This window comes from Coturnix japonica, chromosome 17, assembly GCF_054131305.1.
Source record: "Coturnix japonica strain WE chromosome 17, WE-NBRP24, whole genome shotgun sequence".
NCBI lineage: Eukaryota > Metazoa > Chordata > Aves > Galliformes > Phasianidae > Coturnix > Coturnix japonica.
The window spans coordinates 16400039-16418476 of NC_140679.1; the positions used below are offsets into that span (position 1 = coordinate 16400039).

Below are 18438 nucleotides of genomic sequence, written 5' to 3' on the forward strand. Positions count from 1 at the left end.
CCATTTTAACTTGGCTCTGGAGGTCTGAGTCAGGAAGGGCCGCAGAGAAGCAAGGGCAGGGAGAGGACCACAGAGGGACAGAAAAGACTCCAGGTGGGTTTTGCTCCAAATGTTTTTTAACAGTGCAAAAAGTCTGTCATTCTAAACAGCCTCAGCTCCCCTTGTGCACAGAGGTCTGTGCCTGGATTCCTCCTAAACCCTTCCTCCCCTTCTGCAAGATGGGCTTTGCTCTCCCTCCTGGTTCTGTGTTGACAGCTGCTCACACACTGTCACAGTACTGTGGGCAGGTGGAGGAAACTGAGTAGTCCTGAGCACATCCCTCTGATTGTGATGGAGGAAGAAAGGCTGAAAGGGGTTACAGGGAAGAAGAAGAGAGAGAGGGGGAAGGGAGGCCTCCATTTTCTCATTAATCTTAAATGACTGAAAAGTGGAAACTTTATACGTCCCTTTTTCTGTTTAATGCTCTGATTTTCCCATCTGTGTCAAAGCAAAAGGCACATGAATCCTGCAATCACAGAAGAAAGAGGAGCTCTACTCCCACTGGGAAGGGGGTTTTGAGATGTTGAAATGTGTCAGCCTGGTGAACTTTGGATTTCTTGATTGCAGTTATTGTGATGAGGAGAGCCTTTGAGATGAGATTCAGGTAAGTCTGAAGACTTATCTGCCACTGAAGATCTCAGCACTCTGTACTCCTTCAACTCTGTATCCCAGACTCCATCTTCAGCAGGACTTCTCTCATTCAGTATCCGTTCTGTAGGGCTGTGCCTACCTACAGTCCTGCTACAGCCAAATTTCAGCTTGAGTTAAAAAGAAAACGGGCACACCAAGAATCCCACAACACTTGGAACAGATGGCTGCAAAATCAGCAGGTCCCCTCAGCATCCCAGCCCATGAAGTAGGGGCAGGAACAGGCTCTGCTCCCCTTGGGAAGGCCTCTGCAGCAGGACTGCCTGTCCTGGGCACTGCTGTGGCTGGTTGCTGCAGGTGGGTTGGATCCTGCCAGGCTGCTGGTAAGAGTTAAGAGCAGAGGTCCACTGCTGCCTGTGGGAGGGGAGCATGCTAGACAAGAGGTCAAGTGGAGAGGGGAAGGATAGTGTTTTCCACACCTTCAGAGGGAGCAGTATGCATTTAGAAGGGCTGCAGCTTTGTATTGGTTTTAGTCTTTTGAGTTGCTTGGGGATTTTTTTTCTGGTGTGTGTATGCAATGCTATGGGTTCTTGTTGACTGCTAATCCCTCAATTAGTTGCACTAAACATCTGAGTTTCAGAGCTAACTCCCTGCTGGTGTAAACAAAGTCACTGTCACCCATTTGATTCCCTACATAGTCACACAAGTCTAGCTCTGTGGACTCTAGTAATATTACTTCTGATTAAAAACAGCAAAAGCCGTGCTGCTGGTAACTGGGCTCCCAGCACAAAAATGTGGTCTTGCTGGATTGTACAAGGGTCCACTTCATGCTGGCTACAAGACTATACTAAGTTTTGCAGGGTAAGAGCTGCCCAGACTGGAGCTGAGTTCATCTGCACTATTCAGATGACTTCCTTCGTTTGCAGGAAGGTGGCAAAGATACTTGTACTTTTCTGGTGCAGGTTCTAGGTTAGCCTTGATTTGTCAGGTTTTTAATCATAGCAACCGTACTGCATGCAGGGAAATGCTGGTTGCTTCATGCCAGTGTCAGAACATGCCCTGCCATCACAGGGAGGGTGGGTGTTTTGCTGACTGCCTTAGTATCGTTCATCCCTTCCAGCAAATGTGAGTTGCTCTGGAGGTTGCGTAAAGCAGAGCTCTCAAATATGTGTGAAAGCATTCTTGACTCTTTGCCCGGAGCCCACCAGCTCCTTTTGAAGATGAAGATACGAGTGATGAAGGTGATCCACCTCTAAGTGAACAAAGGTCATGTGAAAGTATGAGCCCACTTAGGATTTGCAAAGGCCCTACATGTGTTGATAAATGAGAGACGCTTCCTCTGGAGCAGTGTGTTTGCTCTGGACAGTCAGCAGCTGGTTTGTGCTGATCTGGGCCAGAAACACTCAAAAAGGCTTGTAAAATGTACTGAGGTATGTGGTGAAGGGTGTTTGTTTATACATGCAACTTGCACAACAGAGGTATGATGTGCATTCTGCGCAGGTAGGGTTCGTCTGCACTGTAGTTTTCATATGTTTAGATACTGACAAGAAAATACTCCCCTCTCAGGGCAATGTTTTTATGGACATGGTCAGCCTGCAGCACCTCTTTTAGTTTATCAGATAAGAGCACCAAGAGGAGCTTTTTGCACCTCCTATTAGTTGTAGCAATTGTTCAACATCAAGGAAATTAACAGCTTTTAAGTCATCTTCAGCTAATGATCATCTTCCAATGTGCAGCACTATGTACTGCAAATCAGCTGCTGCACTGTCAGGCTGAGGGCCAATTGCAGTGCCACAGTGAGCTCACTGTATTTACAGTAAGACAGAAAGCGCTGTCAGCAATCCAGCTTCTGCAGAGAGCTGTCTGCTCAGCTGCTCCAAAGCAGCATTGCCAAGTGACTCCAACAGGGTGTTCCTCTCATTCTGTCCCAATGACTGAAACAAGAGAGGCTGCAAGCTTTAATGCCAGCAGTTGGGTGTGACATGTTTTCGTGTTTTCCTGTGTTACAGAGCAGCGACCTTCACTCCTCGTATTTAATTTGTCCTTTTCTCTAGCCCACTGTCCTTATCAAATGCCGCTTGGCATTGCTTCCCTCTCACCCTGCAGGTTCCCAATCCTTTTCCAAAACGTTTGTTAAAAGATACAGCTGCTGAGAGATGTAGTGAAGATACACTTGTTGAGTAAGGAGAGTTGTGGGCTTTGTCATGTCTTTGTGGTCAGGAATTTATTGTTGATCTTAATCTAAGGCCAGGCAAAGTCACTGCTTGGTGACAATAAATTTACTTGAGTGATCTGCTGATAGGCAGATTTATTTGTCTTCTCATAAGTATTACGAAGGGAACAGAGGGCTCTGGAGAAGGGAGTTTCCTTCCATGGCTTTAATCCCTTTGAAAGGGGTAGGATGAGATATGTGGGAATGGCAGTTCTGACTTGAAGGAAGTACTTGAGAGTTTTACAAGCCTCCTTCCAGCTCTAATTCCCAGCCCTAGGAGGAGCTGGGGAAATGGCCCTGGTTTATCCATTAGACTCCCTGAGCTGCAATATTGCTGTGAGCAGCCTGCACTGTTCGTGCTGGGTGGTTTCCAGATTTGACCCTTTATGCTCAGTGTGTTCTTCAGGGGGTAAGTTGAGGGCATTGGCTATGGAAAAGAAACATGGCCTAGTGCTTAAGCCCTGGTCTGGGATATGAGAGCAGAAGGTTCTTTTTCCAGGTCATGTGAGCTCTGGCTTCTTGCTTTGTAAAACGGGAGGGTGAGAAATTACCCCTACATCATAAGGGTGGTGTGGTACTTAATTACTGTTTGTAAATGTCTGAAAGATCATCTGATTCAGGTACCTCTGATACACTACTCCAGGGCATTACCACCCCGCACTCTCCTTCAAGGCAATGTATTGTAATGCTTCCATCTCTGAGTCAGTTCCTGCAAACCTGCGGCAATAACTGGCCAAATTGGACCAGATGATGTAGTGGGACACTGTAGGATCGCTCTGTTGTCTGACATAGTTTCCCATGTCACATGAAAGTGGCTTATTTTCCAGAACTGGACTTAATAAAACAAGTTTTCTTTGTTTCCTTGGTAGGTTTATGTGTTCAGTAGGTTGCGAGCTCTGTAGCATTTGTTTGCTCTTGTCAGTCAGAGGTCTTTGACATGAATCAAGATGTTATACCCTTGGGAGTCAATTCGATGAGGGAATTGTTGATGCTATAGTGACCTACAGAACAAACAGGAAAGAGATGTAAATACCAAACATGGCTACAACACTGGTGCTGAGGAATGAGAGTGCATTAGTCAGCAAATGTAAGGGAAAAAGAACTGGTGTAACAGGATTGTGTGGAGAAATCCATTCTGGGTTTTGAAAATGCTGTCCTGGGCAGAACTTATTTCAAGAGACACTGATAAGGCAATACTACACTTTGTCTTGAGCACAGTCACAAATGGAGATATTAGCAATTTTAAAGAATCATACAGGTGGAGAACTTGCATGTGATGTAACTTGTATGATAAGCTGCATGCCCAGGATTATTTTTCGTGTAGTTTTCTTGTTGTTTTTTATTGTTGTTGACTGCTGAAACTGACTTTTTATCTAGTCCAATAGTTAAAACTTCTAATGGTCAAGGTTAACCCACTGATGTAATCAGAAGAGCACAACAGTGAGGAGGTAGAGAGAAGACAATTGGATAAAAGATTCAAACACAAAAAGACTTTTTCCCTGGTTTTCTTATTTTTCCCACATTGAGCTGGTGAAATGCTTAGAGTAGTGATGATGTTTAACTGGACTTATTTTACTGCTGGGTCTGGCCTAAGTGCTGGAGACAGCTTTGAGGACAACTCGAGACAGTTTTCTCATTGCTCGCTTTTTTTTTTTCTTTTTTTTTCCCCTCCAATATTTGTCAGTTTTCATCTGTAACTGCCTCAAATACAGGCCCTCCTGTTCTTAGACTAAATTTCCTTCTTGCCTTAGTGAGAGCAGTGGCCACATAAAGACTGAAGGATCTGGCTTTCTTTTTCTTCTCAGATGTCTCTTTGTGTATAGTCATAAATCATCAGACACTGCCATCTTTTAAATAGATAGTTTCCTGTTCTGCTTCTTGTAGGTTAGATATTATCTCCTACAGTAAATCATGAGTCAGTGATTAATTTAAGAAGGCCATTCCCAGAAGCAAATTCTTACAGTGTTAAAAATAATATGATGCGAATCCATTATACTATGGTATAGAAAATAATTACAGCCTGCAAACTAGTTTAATCAACTCAGAACATGCTGGGGCAGATTCTCAGCCACAGTGAGTCATTATAAGAAAGTTCACAGTCTTGGTACACAGATTGTATGAGCGAACATGATCACCCTATGTCAGCTGAGTCTCAGTATCTCTGTATGTGTGCTCTTTGCACACCCAAATAGTGAGGTAAGGCATGTTTGCTTAAAACACCTTTGCTGGTGTTTAAACTGTATCACATTACTTTATAAAGGCATAAACTGCTTCAAGAATGTGCAGGAAGCCAGTTAAGATGTCTCAGCTGGTGAGTGGCAACTAATTAAGCATATTAAATTGTGTCATCTTCATTCTGCTTTAAACAGCTATACAAAGTCATCAAATGCTATAAAGAGTCAGTGTGTTCTGTGGGTGTATCTTGCACTAAAATGCAGTTTGAAAGAAAAAGCTCACTAGGAATGGGCTGCAATGCAGACATCCTGTGCAGAGAAAGAAAAAAACTAAAGAGGAACAAAACAATCCAAATGTAACCACGGCTATTGCAAAAAACAAACAAACAAACAAACAAACCAAAAACAACAAACCAAAAACAACACATTGAAAGGGCAAAAAAAAAAAGTCCATTTGCCGTGTGTGTATTATTGTCAACTACCTGATAATTATTACCAGCACTTTGTTTTTTGTTAACATCTTCCATATCTCAAAACACACTCTGAATTCCTGTGGACTAAAGCTTGCAACACTCCAGCAAAGCCTGGTCACTGTGGCATGGGTGGGGACCAATAAGTGCCCAGCAGGAGGTTGAGGACCAGAACCTGAGGGGTAGGTCCTCAGCTGATATAAACTGGCATAGATCCACAGCAAATGAAAGGACACAGCCAGCTACGTCAGTTGTACGTAGTCAGACCTCACTGCCAACTCTGAGGTCAAACCTTAAAACCCAGAACCTGCTAAAGGTGTAAAATTCACCTGCCTGGAGTTTCTTGGCAGATAACCAACCAACACAGGCTTGATTTCTAGGATGGAAACTCATGGATGCTGTGAGGTCTTCAGTGTCAAGACCAGTGATACAGCAAGGACAGAGCTTGTCACCATCCCAGGGTCAGGGATGTATTTTTATTTCCTTGGTGTTTTGTTTTTTAAATTGATGCTGATATCTTCTGTTTTATGTGATATGGGATAGCTTTTTCTTTTCTTTATCCTTAATAATCTCATAAATTTCAACCCATCTTGTTTACCTTCTCTCTTAACTAAACATCTTTAGTGTTTTCAGTCTTTAGTAGGAAGTTAATGATTGTATATCTTATCTGTGAATTGAGTCTATTTTTGTCATAGCCTTTTTTTTTTTTTTTTTTTTAAGTTAGGGTGGCCAGAACTGAACATAACATTCCAGCTGAAGGTGTAGCAACAACGTAAAGGATGGTATTATTTTATTTTGTGTACCATTTTCCAAGCCATCATTTGCACATCTTAATTTCATGCTCTAATTGTGCATTAAGGTGGATGTCTTAATTGTTTCAGAATTATAATAATTTAATGCAAATCTCCTGTTGCGTGGAAAACTGAGTATTTCTGAGTCTGAGGAAGATCAAATTTCTCTGCAGTTTACTTGGTAAAGACTGGGAGCCACAGCAAATTTAAAATCTCACCTGTAATATCTGAATTGGACCTAGTTAATTCACCATGTGGGCAGAATGCATTTTTTGCAGTTACCACACCTTTCCTGACTCTGTTCTTTCTGGTCTTTTAAAAAGGAACATCTTTAATCAACACCAGAACTAGAAGCAGAATGATCACTGTACTGCTCTGATCTTCAGCTTGCATCTCTGTGTGGTGCTGTCATGTGGAAATTCTGCCATGTGCTTGAAGATCTCCATCACGTACTGCATGATTGTGCAGAGGGAAGCAAGTTTAGAATTTGCTAGAACTGGCTATTAAAAATGCAAATGATGGGGGGAAAAGCACACAATAAACAACAAAAAAAACCAAAACCCAAACCCCTGCATCTATAAAGTTAATTCCCTGGTGCTGCCCAGACTGGGCTGCTTCTGATGACCAGCCTGCTGAGAGTCCCATGCTAGCTCCTACCCTGTAAAGATGAGTTACTACCCTGGCAGCATGTTCTTGATTAGCACCTTCCAGGTCAGCACGTGTCAAGAAAACAACTAAACAGCCCTTCTCTCATCCACTGCATCAAGCTCTAGGTTTGGCGTGTGTATCATCACATCAGTGTGGTTGAAAGTGACTTGGAAATTTACCTCCTGCTACAATGACTGCGTATCTGTGTCCTTAGAATATTATGAATTATATTCTGGTAAATATAAGGGGTCACATAGATGTGTGGAAAGTCCACGAGGAATATCTTCCAGGCCCCAGTGCCCTGTCACCCACGGAGCTGTGTGAATAGAGTGGTAAACTGGCACAGTTGCAAAAACAGGTCAGCTAACCTATTAGGTATTCCAGGTCAGGTACTAAGAAGCAAATAAACTCTCTACATTGCCCACACTACGGACAGGTAAACTTCATGTACTGTGTTTATCCCCAACTACCTTGCTAAAGGAATGTGCTCCAAAATGGCTTGTGCTGTAGGGGACACAGCCAAGTGCTTTTGGTGGAGGAAAATAAGTCAGTAACCCCCAAAAGGTCCAGTATTAATGGAGCTAATGCTTCTCCTCTTCTACCTAATGCAGTAACTGTTCTCTAGGGTAAAGCTTAAGAAAGAATCAGCCAAGCCCTTGTGTAGCTTGTGGTTTGGCTTCCTGCCCCTTCTGCTCATCAAGCAGGAAGTTCTGAAAGGGGAGTGTTTTATGAAGATACCTTAAGACTTTTTTTTTGTTTTTTCATTCAGAACTTGGCATCAGGTCACCTGGAACTCAAGCAGGTAGAAAAGAAACTGCAAAGAGCGGGCTGGAAAAACATACAGTATAGTTATAAAATATCTTTCTGCTGCCCTCTGCTGGCCAGATAACACACACCAATGTAACTCCACCAATCAGGGAAGGATCAGGGAGAAGTGTATCAAAATAGGAGGAGTCATATTGTTCTATTACTGCTCAAGCTTTAACTGCTGATTTATTTGGGATACCTCAGCTGGTCGGGATGAGGCACCGAGCGGCACCGGCAGCAGCGCTGCAATAATGGGCTGAGATTCACGGTGACCCCGTCCCCATGGACACACCATACTGACCCCGTCCCCATCACACCCCATAGTGACCCCATCCCCATCACACCCCATACTGACCCCATCCCCATCACACCCCATACTGCCCCATCCCCATCACACCCCATAGTGACCCCATCCCCATCACACCCCATACTGACCCCATCCCCATCACACCCCATACTGCCCCATCCCCATCACACCCCATACTGACCCCATCCCCATCACACCCCATACTGACCCCATCCCCATCACACCCCATACTGCCCCATCCCCATCACACCCCATACTGACCCCATCCCCATCACACCCCATACTGACCCCATCCCCATCACACCCCATACTGACCCCATCCCCATCACACCCCATAGTGACCCATCCCCATCACACCCCATACTGCCCCATCCCCATCACACCCCATACTGACCCATCCCCATCACACCCCATACTGCCCCATCCCCATCACACCCCATACTGACCCATCCCCATCACACCCCATACTGACCCCATCCCCATCACACCCCATACTGACCCATCCCCATCACACCCCATACTGCCCCATCCCCATCACACCCCATACTGCCCCATCCCCATCACACCCCATACTGACCCCATCCCCATCACACCCCATACTGACCCATCCCCATCACACTCCCCCGTCCTCCCGTTCCCGCCCCGCCAGGCGGCGCACGGAGGGAGCAGAAACCCCGGTGACCGCGACAGCGGCAGTTCCGCATCTCCTCCAATCACCAGGCTTGTTTCTCTCGGAATTCCGGTAGACATCCAATCACAGGCAGGTTCTCAAAGCACCCTCGCGCGCTGCTGGGCGTGCGCAGCTGGTTCAGGTGGCTCGAGGAGGGCGGCTCGCGCATGCGCGTTAAGGTGCGTCCCTCCGCCGTGCGCCCCTGTTGTGGCGGCGCTGCGCTCCAGCCTCGTCCCGGCCGCTGTCGGGCGCTGCTGCTGTCACAGCTTCTCCCTGGGCCGGGCGCTTCTCTCCGCCTCAGCTGAGCGGGGCCGCCGGGTGAGCGGGGCCGGGCGGTGAATCGCAGCGGGTCGGGCCGGGGGCCGCTCGGCTGCCCCGTCCGTGCCGGGCGGTCCCGGCTGAGCCCCCACTTGTCGCGTCGTGCGGCCCCGTGTGCGAACGGGGCTTTTCAGTCCGTCCGTCCCTTTGGTTGTTGTGCTGGGAGGAGCCGCCGCGCTGCGGGGCCGCTTTGTGCGTGTGGCTCCGTGCGGGGACGGCCCGGTAACCCCGGCTGGAGCCGCGCCGTGCCGCGCTGACGGGGGACGCTGCGCCGGGGGGGGACAGCGCGGCTGGAAGCCCTTGAGACTTCGGGCACGAGCGTTTCGAACGGCGCAACTTGTTCCGTGTCCCCCTTGTGATCGGGCCGGTTTGTGAGCTCCGGGAAAGGTGAGTTCCTGTGCCCGGTGCTCTGTGGGGAGGCGCAGCAGTTCTGCTTCCTCTACTGACAGGTGCCGGTGCTGGTTTGATTCTGGGGGTGGTTCTGTGGGTTACCCGACCGCGGGGTTTCATCGCAGCTTTTTGACCACTGAGTTCTTAAAACTGATTCACTCTTCCTCCTCCCCCCCCCCCCTCCCCTTTTTTTTTCTCCTTTTACATCGTTCCTAGTGTCCTCTTGGAGGAATATGATGTTGCTGCTCCACTGACTTGCTAGAAATATTGGCTTATCCGTGCCTCTGCCCGTGGTGCCTGACCTTTCTCAATGTAATCCAGCAGAGGAAGAAAAGTAGCCAAGCTGCAGAGAATTTTCAGCAAGCAAAGCAGGATGGATGGGAAGAAGTGGTACCAAGTCACAAATGACGTGGCTTCAGCAGAGTTCAAGCCTCTTTAAAGAGTTCTGTCATCCAGGAGGCTGAAAAACACTCCAATAAACAAAAATGGAAGGAGCCAACAGTCCAAACGTGCGACTTCAGCAAATCCCACTGGCTACAGCGGTGGTTTCTGTGCAGCCACACACAGACGCCTTTTCTTATAAGGTCATATACTCCAGACTACTCTTAGGAGGCCATAACTTATCTGTATAAAAAATAGTAGGTAAATGTTATATCTCCATATTTACGTTGTTTTTACAGGAGAACTTGATTGGTGCATTACTAGCTATTTTTGGGCATCTTGTTATCAGTATTGCACTCAACCTTCAGGTGAGTATCATGAAACAAATATTGGTCCTGCCTTAAACGTCCCGTATTAAAAAGTGTCATACATGCCACAGCTTCTATGCTTTTATTCTCTTTCCTAGAAATACAGTCATATCCGGTTGGCAGGTTCCAAAGATCCCCGAGCCTATTTCAAAACCAAGACGTGGTGGTGTGGACTTTTTCTGCTGGTTCTGGGAGAGCTGGGAGTGTTTTCTTCTTATGCCTTTGCTCCTCTTTCGCTGATTGTGCCTCTCAGTGCAGTGTCTGTTATAGGTAAGTGGAAAGAAATGACTGACATGCAAATCTGAATGCATTCCAGTGCGAGGCTGCTGATCGCTGGATGAATACATAGATCATCCTGTTTCTCTTTTTTTCCTTCTTGTCGTTACAGCTAGTGCAATCATAGGAATTATATTTATTAAAGAAAAGTGGAAGCCCAAAGAATTTTTGAGTAAGTACTGCGGTTCCTTTTCATTTTTCTCCTCTATTCACAAGCTGTCCTATGCACAGCATGACCTCTTAAGAGTCAGAGATGGCAAGCCTGGGTCCCTGGCACTGCAGTAGCTTAGGCAGAACTGAATCAGCCACGTTTCATGCATACATGTATTTGCAGAGCTGGAGCATTCATTCTTCCACTTTCTGGAAAATGGGCTGTAGCCCCAGGCATGATAAACCCCAAATGCAGATCTTGTGACTCCAGTTACTTTAGCACATGCTACTTGGTATGAGTTTTTGTTTTTTGTCAGATCATGGTGCACTTGTTGCCTGAGGTGTCTTAGTTCTAATAATTTGAAAGTAGGGCATGAAGGGCAGAGGAATGAGTCATTTGGAGGACTATGCGTGATGTCATGCCCACATGTGAGATACTAATCCCATATATCCATACTAACACACTAACTAGTGTTTTTTTTTTGTTTTTTTTTTTTTCCTTTGGTTGCCGAAGGGCGATATGTTTTGTCCTTTGTAGGCTGTGGTTTGGCAATTGTTGGAACATATCTGCTGATTACATTTGGACCTAATAGTCATGAGAAGATGACAGGAGAAAATATCACTAGGCATTTAGTGAGCTGGCCATTTCTGTTGTATATGGTAAGATGGCCCATAAAATATGGGATTGTTTTCTGCCGCGTTCCTCGTTGAGAGTTTTTCAAGCGTTTTTGTTATGATCACTAGCAGCATTTCTTTATACTTGCTAATGGACTTATATCAACTTATGCCAGTGTGAGTATCACGGTGCATGTGGAACTTGTAACCATACTGTTCTCTCTCTGAATTATTCTGTTAGAATTTAAGTATATTTAATGGAAAAGTTTTAAAATAGCTTCAGCCTCTGGAGGTAGTATTGATGGCAGCTGAGAGCAACTGTCCCAGAGCTGCCCAGATTTTTTGCTTGATCTGTGCTTTTCCTAGGCAGACTTTTCTCTTGAGCTATCAGTGTCTTACTAAAAATATTGTAAAATCTGTTTAACAGAGATAAGTTTGGCTTAATAATTAAATACGGGCTGCAGGGATGGCTTACAGAGCCTCATTGTAGGAAACAGGCTGAGATTTGTGATGTTACTATTTGACTGGGATTAAACTTGGTCTGTAATTGTGTGGGATCCTCATTTTCCTTTGATTTGTCCTGTTTTCTGACTCTACTGTCTGACTCATTCAGAATTCTGCTTACTGCCAATGCCATAAACTCCACATCTAATGGTCTCTCTTCTTTTGTAGCTTGTGGAGATCATCATATTCTGCCTCCTACTATATTTTTACAAGGAGAAAAATGCAAACTACATTGTAATTATTCTCCTGTTGGTAGCTTTGCTGGGTAAGTTGATATGAATTCTTGTTTTGCAGACTTCCTTAGTCTTATGAAGCATGCCATTTTGTCATCAGAAATGAAAACTTTTGTCCTCCCGTCATATAATTGCATAATAATGTTTAAACACTTAAGACAAGTGGTGGATGCTGCCAGGCCTGTTGACAAGAAAACTGTAATATTGAAAGGTTGTGATTTACTGAAGGTCACAGTGGTCAGATTGGTGGGAATACAACTGACATTTAGAGATAAAATGCCTTCCATGCACGTAAAGGGTTTGAATATTTATGTATCTTGACTTTGTTTTTAGCTGCTTGTCACGTATAGAGTGAATGTGCAGTGTTCTTGTCCTGTTGAGCATGACAAGCTTCAGCTGTATTTTCATAAACATTTGCAGGTTCCATGACTGTTGTGACAGTGAAGGCTGTGGCAGGCATGATTGTTGTCTCAATACAAGGAAACCTCCAACTCAACTACCCAATATTTTATATCATGTTGGTGTGCATGATTGCTACAGCAGTCTTTCAAGCAACGTAAGACAGTCTCTCTCTTCTATAACTGTGCTGCTGGTTTGGGCAGATCTGTAACCAGTCAAATGTTTGTTATTGGTTTCCAGAATGCTGATAAAAGTTTAGTGTGAAGGTCTGGCCTCTTCTGTCATCTGTCTTCAAATCTGCATCACAGGATGCAGCCTAGGATAGCGTTCTTTGCTTTTCTGTGTAGTGACATTGCCAAGTAGTATTTATCTCAAATTTGGCACTGGCCAAAGTCAAGGTGCTCTGCATTTTTCCCCTTAGTTCTTGTGAAAAGGTAAAAACACAAGTAGCAGCAAGGATAAGGAGCAAGTGATGTCCTGGCCCCAAGGTGGTAATTGCACTGCCTTTAGTTAATATAGCAAAATGTTCATTCATCTATAATTTTTATTAATTCTAGGGGATACTTTTGCAGGTGTATTGAGAAAGTATAAAATTTCTTAAATGTATTCACCAGGTACTTGAAAGGAACTGCCAGAAAGGAGAAATGCGCTAGTGGATGTTAACTACTCTGTAGTTTGAGTATTCTTCCCAAGTTAACTTCTGTCATCTGTCACTGTGTTGCAGATTTTTAGCTCAAGCTTCACAGCTCTATGACTCATCTCAGATTGCAAGCATTGGATACATCTTGTCCACAACAGTAGCTATTACAGCAGGTAACAGTGCTCACAACGTAGTGTTGATCCTTTCTGAAAGAGGGCCGAAAGATTTTGGAAAATAATTCTTAGCTACAGCTGAGGAAGGTGAATACTCAGCAAGACAATGACTTGTCTTTCCGTGTCATCTCCCTTCTGGAGCTGGCTTGCTTTCCTTTTTTTCCTCTCCCAAAATGTGAATTCATTTTATTTAGACTGTTTTCTTCCTCTAGTCAAACCTCTTACGATTCTCGTCTTGATGGTAACAGTGACACGTGTCATCTTGTGTTTTTAAGCTGTGTATGCTTAATTGGTGTCAAGGGTTTTTATCCTGTTGTAGCTAGAGAGATCCAGTTTGGTCTGTTCAGACTTTGGAAGTGTGGTCTTGTGTGTTTGTGGTAACCACTATCTGGTGAGAATTCAACTTAGGCTGATTTGTGAAGTGACCTGCAATGGTTCCAGCACTGTTTCCTCCTCTACCCTGATACTGGAAACTCTGTACTAGTTGCTGTACTGCTGTATAGGTTTACTTGCAGCTCTATTAATTGCACCGTTGTTATTTTGGTGGTCAAATTCCACAAGGTTTGTAAACTTACAGTTTCTGTTGAAGTGGAAATCTGACCATGTTTTTCTGTATTAAGACAATTATTAAAAAAAAAAAAAAAAAGCCAACTAAAGATGCCAACTATAGAAATAGCAATCTTACATGACTTAGTTTCTGGAGCGTCCATTCCAGAGATGCAGCAGTAATATTAGCTGGGAAGAAAGCCACCATGAATTATTTCCTTTTCCAGGAGCAACTTTCTACCTGGATTTCACTGGTGAAGATGTTCTTCATATATGTATGTTTGCACTTGGGTAAGTGTTTTAAGTTTCCTTGATAGAAAACTGGGAAGTTTTTCCTCATATGGCTAAATTGGCTTGCATAGCTTAGGCTGTGAAATCCTGGAATGTCATCAAAGCAGATAAAAATTTTATATGCTTTCTTTCTGCTCTGAGTCAGGATTAATGTGAAAACTTGTCTTTGTATTTTGGTTAAGGTGTGAAGTTGTGATTGTTGGTTACAAAAAAGGGTCACTCAGCTGGGAATTCTTTCTCATTCAGTAGATCTTTCTTTTCTAATTCTGAATTCTTTACTGTGCTAGGTGTTGATTTTTCTGAGGACCTGCTGTGAAATAGTCTCCTCTCCGTTTTCACAGTCATCTCAAAAGATCTTGTATTTTTTCTCAGATGCCTCATAGCATTTCTAGGTGTATTCCTGATCACAAGAAATAGGAAGAAATCTGTACCATTTGAACCTTATATATCAATGGATGCTATGCCAGGTAACAGTGTTTTGTTGCCCTGTTTCTTTTATTTCTTGAGTTTTCAATCAAACTTAAGTCTCAAGTATCCCAGTAGGATTAGGTAGCTATGTGTTCTCTGTTTTTCCATTCTCTTTGGTTCATTGTCTCGTGGAGGAATATGTTCATGTTTTTTATGAAGCAGAGAGGACATAGTGTATTGCTTTAATGGCGCTTACGCTGGGTCCTGGCAACAGCCTTGTCCAGCTGGCTACTGTCTGGGAAGATAACAGGTTTTGAGCACTTACTTGGGGTTGGTCTTCATCAAGTAGGGAGAACTGATTACTGGAGATTACTGAGGTACGTGGCAAAAGGCAGAGGTCAGAAGGAGCAGAAACTTATTTTGTGAAGCATAGCTAAATTGTCTTTCTGGTGAGCTGTATAAAAAAACAATGTAGCATTTGATAAATACACGATTGCAATTCTGCATTTGCTACAGCATAATTTCCTTCATTAGTTGCTTTACTGCTAAGCTGAAAAGCATTCTTTCATTTAACACTCAAGGAACTGATGTGCCACACGTCACTCACCCAGAGTCTGTGTAATTTGCTGATTTAATAGAGTGCAGGAAGAATGTGCTTTTGTTCCTAAACATTTAATTTCTGTTTTTGCTGTTTTCAGGCATGCAAAACATGCATGACAAAGGGATTGCAGTTCAGCCTGACCTCAAAGCTTCCTTTTCCTATGGTGCCCTAGAGAACAATGACAACATGCCGGAAATTTATACACCAGCTACGCTGCCAATAGTGCAGGAGCAACATGGTTCCAGAGGAGTTTCTGCTCCACCATACCGGGTGCTAGAGCACAGCAAAAAGGAGTGAATGACCTTTAAGGAACTGATTTGACTCATCAGAAGTATGACCTTTATTTATTTACGTGATTAAAATATAGGCAAGTGTTGAGCTGACTTTGGTATTGTTAAAGTTTGTCTCAAACTTAACTTTTAAGACTGATTATTAAAATAAACAATTCTCTGTAGTTATGAAACTGAAAACATTCCTCTTAGCAAGGAGTAAATCACAGTCCTCTGTTGAAGGCTGCTATCTGGAGGGCTTGAAATACTGAATACAGTATCATGGCTTTAGGAAACTACTGAAATAGCAGACACAGTGAGAACGCAGAGCTGTGGGAAGAGAAGTAACCGTGCAATTTTTAGCCCTGCTGGGAGAGGGTTTATTTCCAAATCGAGGTTTTCAGGAGTTGTTCACAGTGAGGAGGGAAGGATTTAATCTTTTACACAGGGAGACTGATGGGTTTTTAGAACAGTTGTGAGTCCTCATGTTTCTAATGTAACTGCCATGCTACCTTAACATGGCAATAAAATCTAATTGTTTTCAAGCACGAATACTGAAACTTACCATGTATTCCTGGGCTTTTCTTGTACAGCCATTCTTTAGCTTGTGTTGAATGTATGCACTGAGCATGTTTATCTAGTACCCACTGCTTGATTACATGGCAGTTTAGAACAAAGGCTGTTTGACATTTCTCTGGTTTCACAGAAACAGCTTCAAGTTGAATTAAAGGGTGCAGGGACAACACTGTAGTCATATGACTGGAAGAATATTTTAGTTGGTCTTGATGAGATTCCAGTTCTTTACCATTTTTATTTTCTCTCTGTAGTTGAGATAGCGTTCCCAACTTTGTTTAATAGTTTTAAATGCTTAAATATGTCAGTGTTCCTTTGGCAGCATTAAAAAGTTAAGATGCTGTAGGTAGGGGTGCTGTTTTGTGCTCCTTTATTCTAAGAAGCAAAAGAGGTACTGCCCTCATACTGTGAATGACCTAGTAGGAAAAATGAGCATGCACAGTCCAGCACTCAGTGAGAACTGCCAGAATAATGAAGCATTGTGTACTTAAGATATTTATCTTTCCAGCTTCCATGAGATGGCTGTAAACTGATATAAAGGGAGGACACAGGGGAGTAAACCAGTTAAGAGTAGGGGAAGAAGCGCAACATTTACAAGAGTATGCAAGTGTTTTGATAGCATCTTCTCTAAAAGCAATCATTTTACTGGGAAACAAAATTTTAAGTCTATTTTGTTATATCTTGGGCTGTATGCATAGGAAGGTGTCTCTGTGACCTTAGAAGACTTAATTTGAAATGAATAGTGAATGTGTTTTGGGCATTTTTAAGGGCTGAGGTGACAATGGCCATGCCTGGGATTGCAGCAGCCATTTACGACTAAACTGCCCCTAAATATTTGAAGTAGAGCTGCATGCCGTGTGCTAATCTTTTTTGCAGCATGGAAAGTAACCTGTTCCTGTAAAGCACATAATTTAACACACGGAATATCAAAGCTTCAGCTGATCCACAGACAGGTAGTGTGCTGTAAACTGTGGAGCATAGCTAGATTTCCAAATGCACAGCATCTTGTTTGAAATCAAACACTGAAAAGACATGCAAATAATCCACCTGACTGCTGTCTCCAGTATGGATTGAGCAAAATAAGTCCTTGACTCCTGGCTTCTTTATCAAATGTGAACTGACTTTTGTTGCCTTTACACTGTGCAGCTTCGCAGTGCACCAGTGCACTTAGTATGTTCTCACTGTATATCTTGCATATAGCTTTATGCTGTGGCATACAGCTGCAGTGTTGACTGAATGTACAAAGTGTTCATATGATAATGTGTGAATAAATGTGGCTTTACAGTGTTGAACCCTGAGGATGACTGCTTATTTTTTTTGTAAGCAGTGTTGCATTTCTGTTTAATTCTGTCTTTTTGATGACAACTCTGGAAATTTAACAGTAAAAGATTCTGGTAAAACCTATGGGATTCTGGGCTGATAAATATTTTTTCCATAGCTTTAATAAGCTGTAAAAATCTTGAAGGAAGTTAAGACAGTCATTGTTTACAACTATAGGTACTATGTAAATCCCTCCCCCCCATCCCCCCCGCCGCCCCCAAAAAGGTTTTAAATTGTGTATTTGTAAATGAAATGCAAATTGCTACAGCTGATGTTTGGAACTGTAGCACCCCTGAGGCATGCAAATTTATATGAGGTTCAAGTATTAACACTGCTGGCTTTATGGGACTTCTACAAGTGTTAGCATTATTTCAGGGAAGAGCTGGAAAATGTGATTGAAGGAGAGCCTGAAGGAGGGCAAGGTTGAGGAGGGGAAGCCGAGATGTGCCAAATCACAAGAGCACTCTATGACTGAGCACCTGACCTGCAGTTTCAGCACACCTGCCAGCTCAGCATCGAGGTGAAGAAAGCAGCTTCTCTGTGATAGCACGGACCTCTGATCTGTGTTAGGAACGATGCGTCCTTCAGGTATAGGCCATTGTGCCTGACAGCAGCTTACAGCCGTTTCCTAGCAATGCCATTAAGAGACACAGCCATGAATTCTAAATACTGGCACTATCTAATGAATGGCGCTAATGAATGCTTACCAACCTAATTAACGCTCACTGCACAGGGTCTTGTCCCAAGGGACAAGTGGAGTCATAATCCTCAGGATGCTCTTCATTAAATGTGTCTCTTGGGGTCCTAAACCACAAATGGAAAAACAACAACTGGAGACCAGTCATGTCCGCTGTGGTGTTACAGCTGCCCTTCGTGGTGCTCCGGGGTCCCGGCATTAAGGTGGGCTCATTGTTTCCTGTGTGTTTCCCTGTGCCACAGCTTGTGATGAGCAGGTACCGCCATGTTACTGCCCCCTCCAAGAGCTGCTGTGTGGCGGCACGGAGGCAACCGGCCAATGCTGGGCTGTGCTGGAGGTGAGCAGGGCACAGCTGAGTGGGGACGGAGCGAATAATGGCTTTGACTGCAGCCAGGAAACAGAACGGGTAATTAGGATTAATCAGCGCTGATCGGCAGAAGCCCTTCTTAGATTTGACCAATTGTCTGCTTTCCTGCGAGGGAAAGGACCAGCTGGCGATGATTACTGCCGGCCCTTTTCCACCTTCGAACTTCAGAGGAGCGCACTTAAACCGCACAAACGTCCGTATTTGTGCCAGGCC

At 43.9% G+C, this 18438-nt stretch overlaps 1 protein-coding gene and 1 long non-coding RNA gene across 10 annotated transcripts; both read left to right on the top strand.

The window, feature by feature from the left end:
* Positions 1–6: 6 nt before the first annotated feature.
* On the top strand, positions 7–6840 carry LOC146758142 (uncharacterized). The gene is made up of 4 exons (XR_014935368.1): positions 7–93; positions 607–643; positions 6204–6255; positions 6598–6840. It is a non-coding gene; the product is annotated as an uncharacterized LOC146758142 (long non-coding RNA).
* A 2010-nt stretch (positions 6841–8850) lies between these two features.
* NIPAL3 (NIPA like domain containing 3) lies at positions 8851–17245 on the top strand. Of its 9 annotated transcripts, none has more exons than XM_015883596.3 (12): positions 8851–8885; positions 9631–9998; positions 10095–10163; positions 10262–10433; positions 10552–10611; positions 11104–11249; positions 11877–11973; positions 12362–12497; positions 13065–13153; positions 13927–13990; positions 14363–14457; positions 15097–17245. In XM_015883596.3, exons 2-12 carry the CDS (start codon positions 9900–9902, stop codon positions 15294–15296), a joined length of 1227 nt encoding a protein of 408 aa, XP_015739082.1. In that variant the 5' UTR covers positions 8851–8885; positions 9631–9899; the 3' UTR covers positions 15297–17245. The 9 variants fall into 9 exon arrangements, 5 of the variants coding, with proteins under 5 accessions (XP_015739082.1, XP_085374729.1, XP_032304824.1 ...); XR_014935358.1 differs by having other exon boundaries at positions 8874–9024; positions 10513–10611; positions 14278–14457; positions 15097–15832; XM_085518603.1 differs by having other exon boundaries at positions 8874–9411; positions 10513–10611.
* Positions 17246–18438: the final 1193 nt, after the last annotated feature.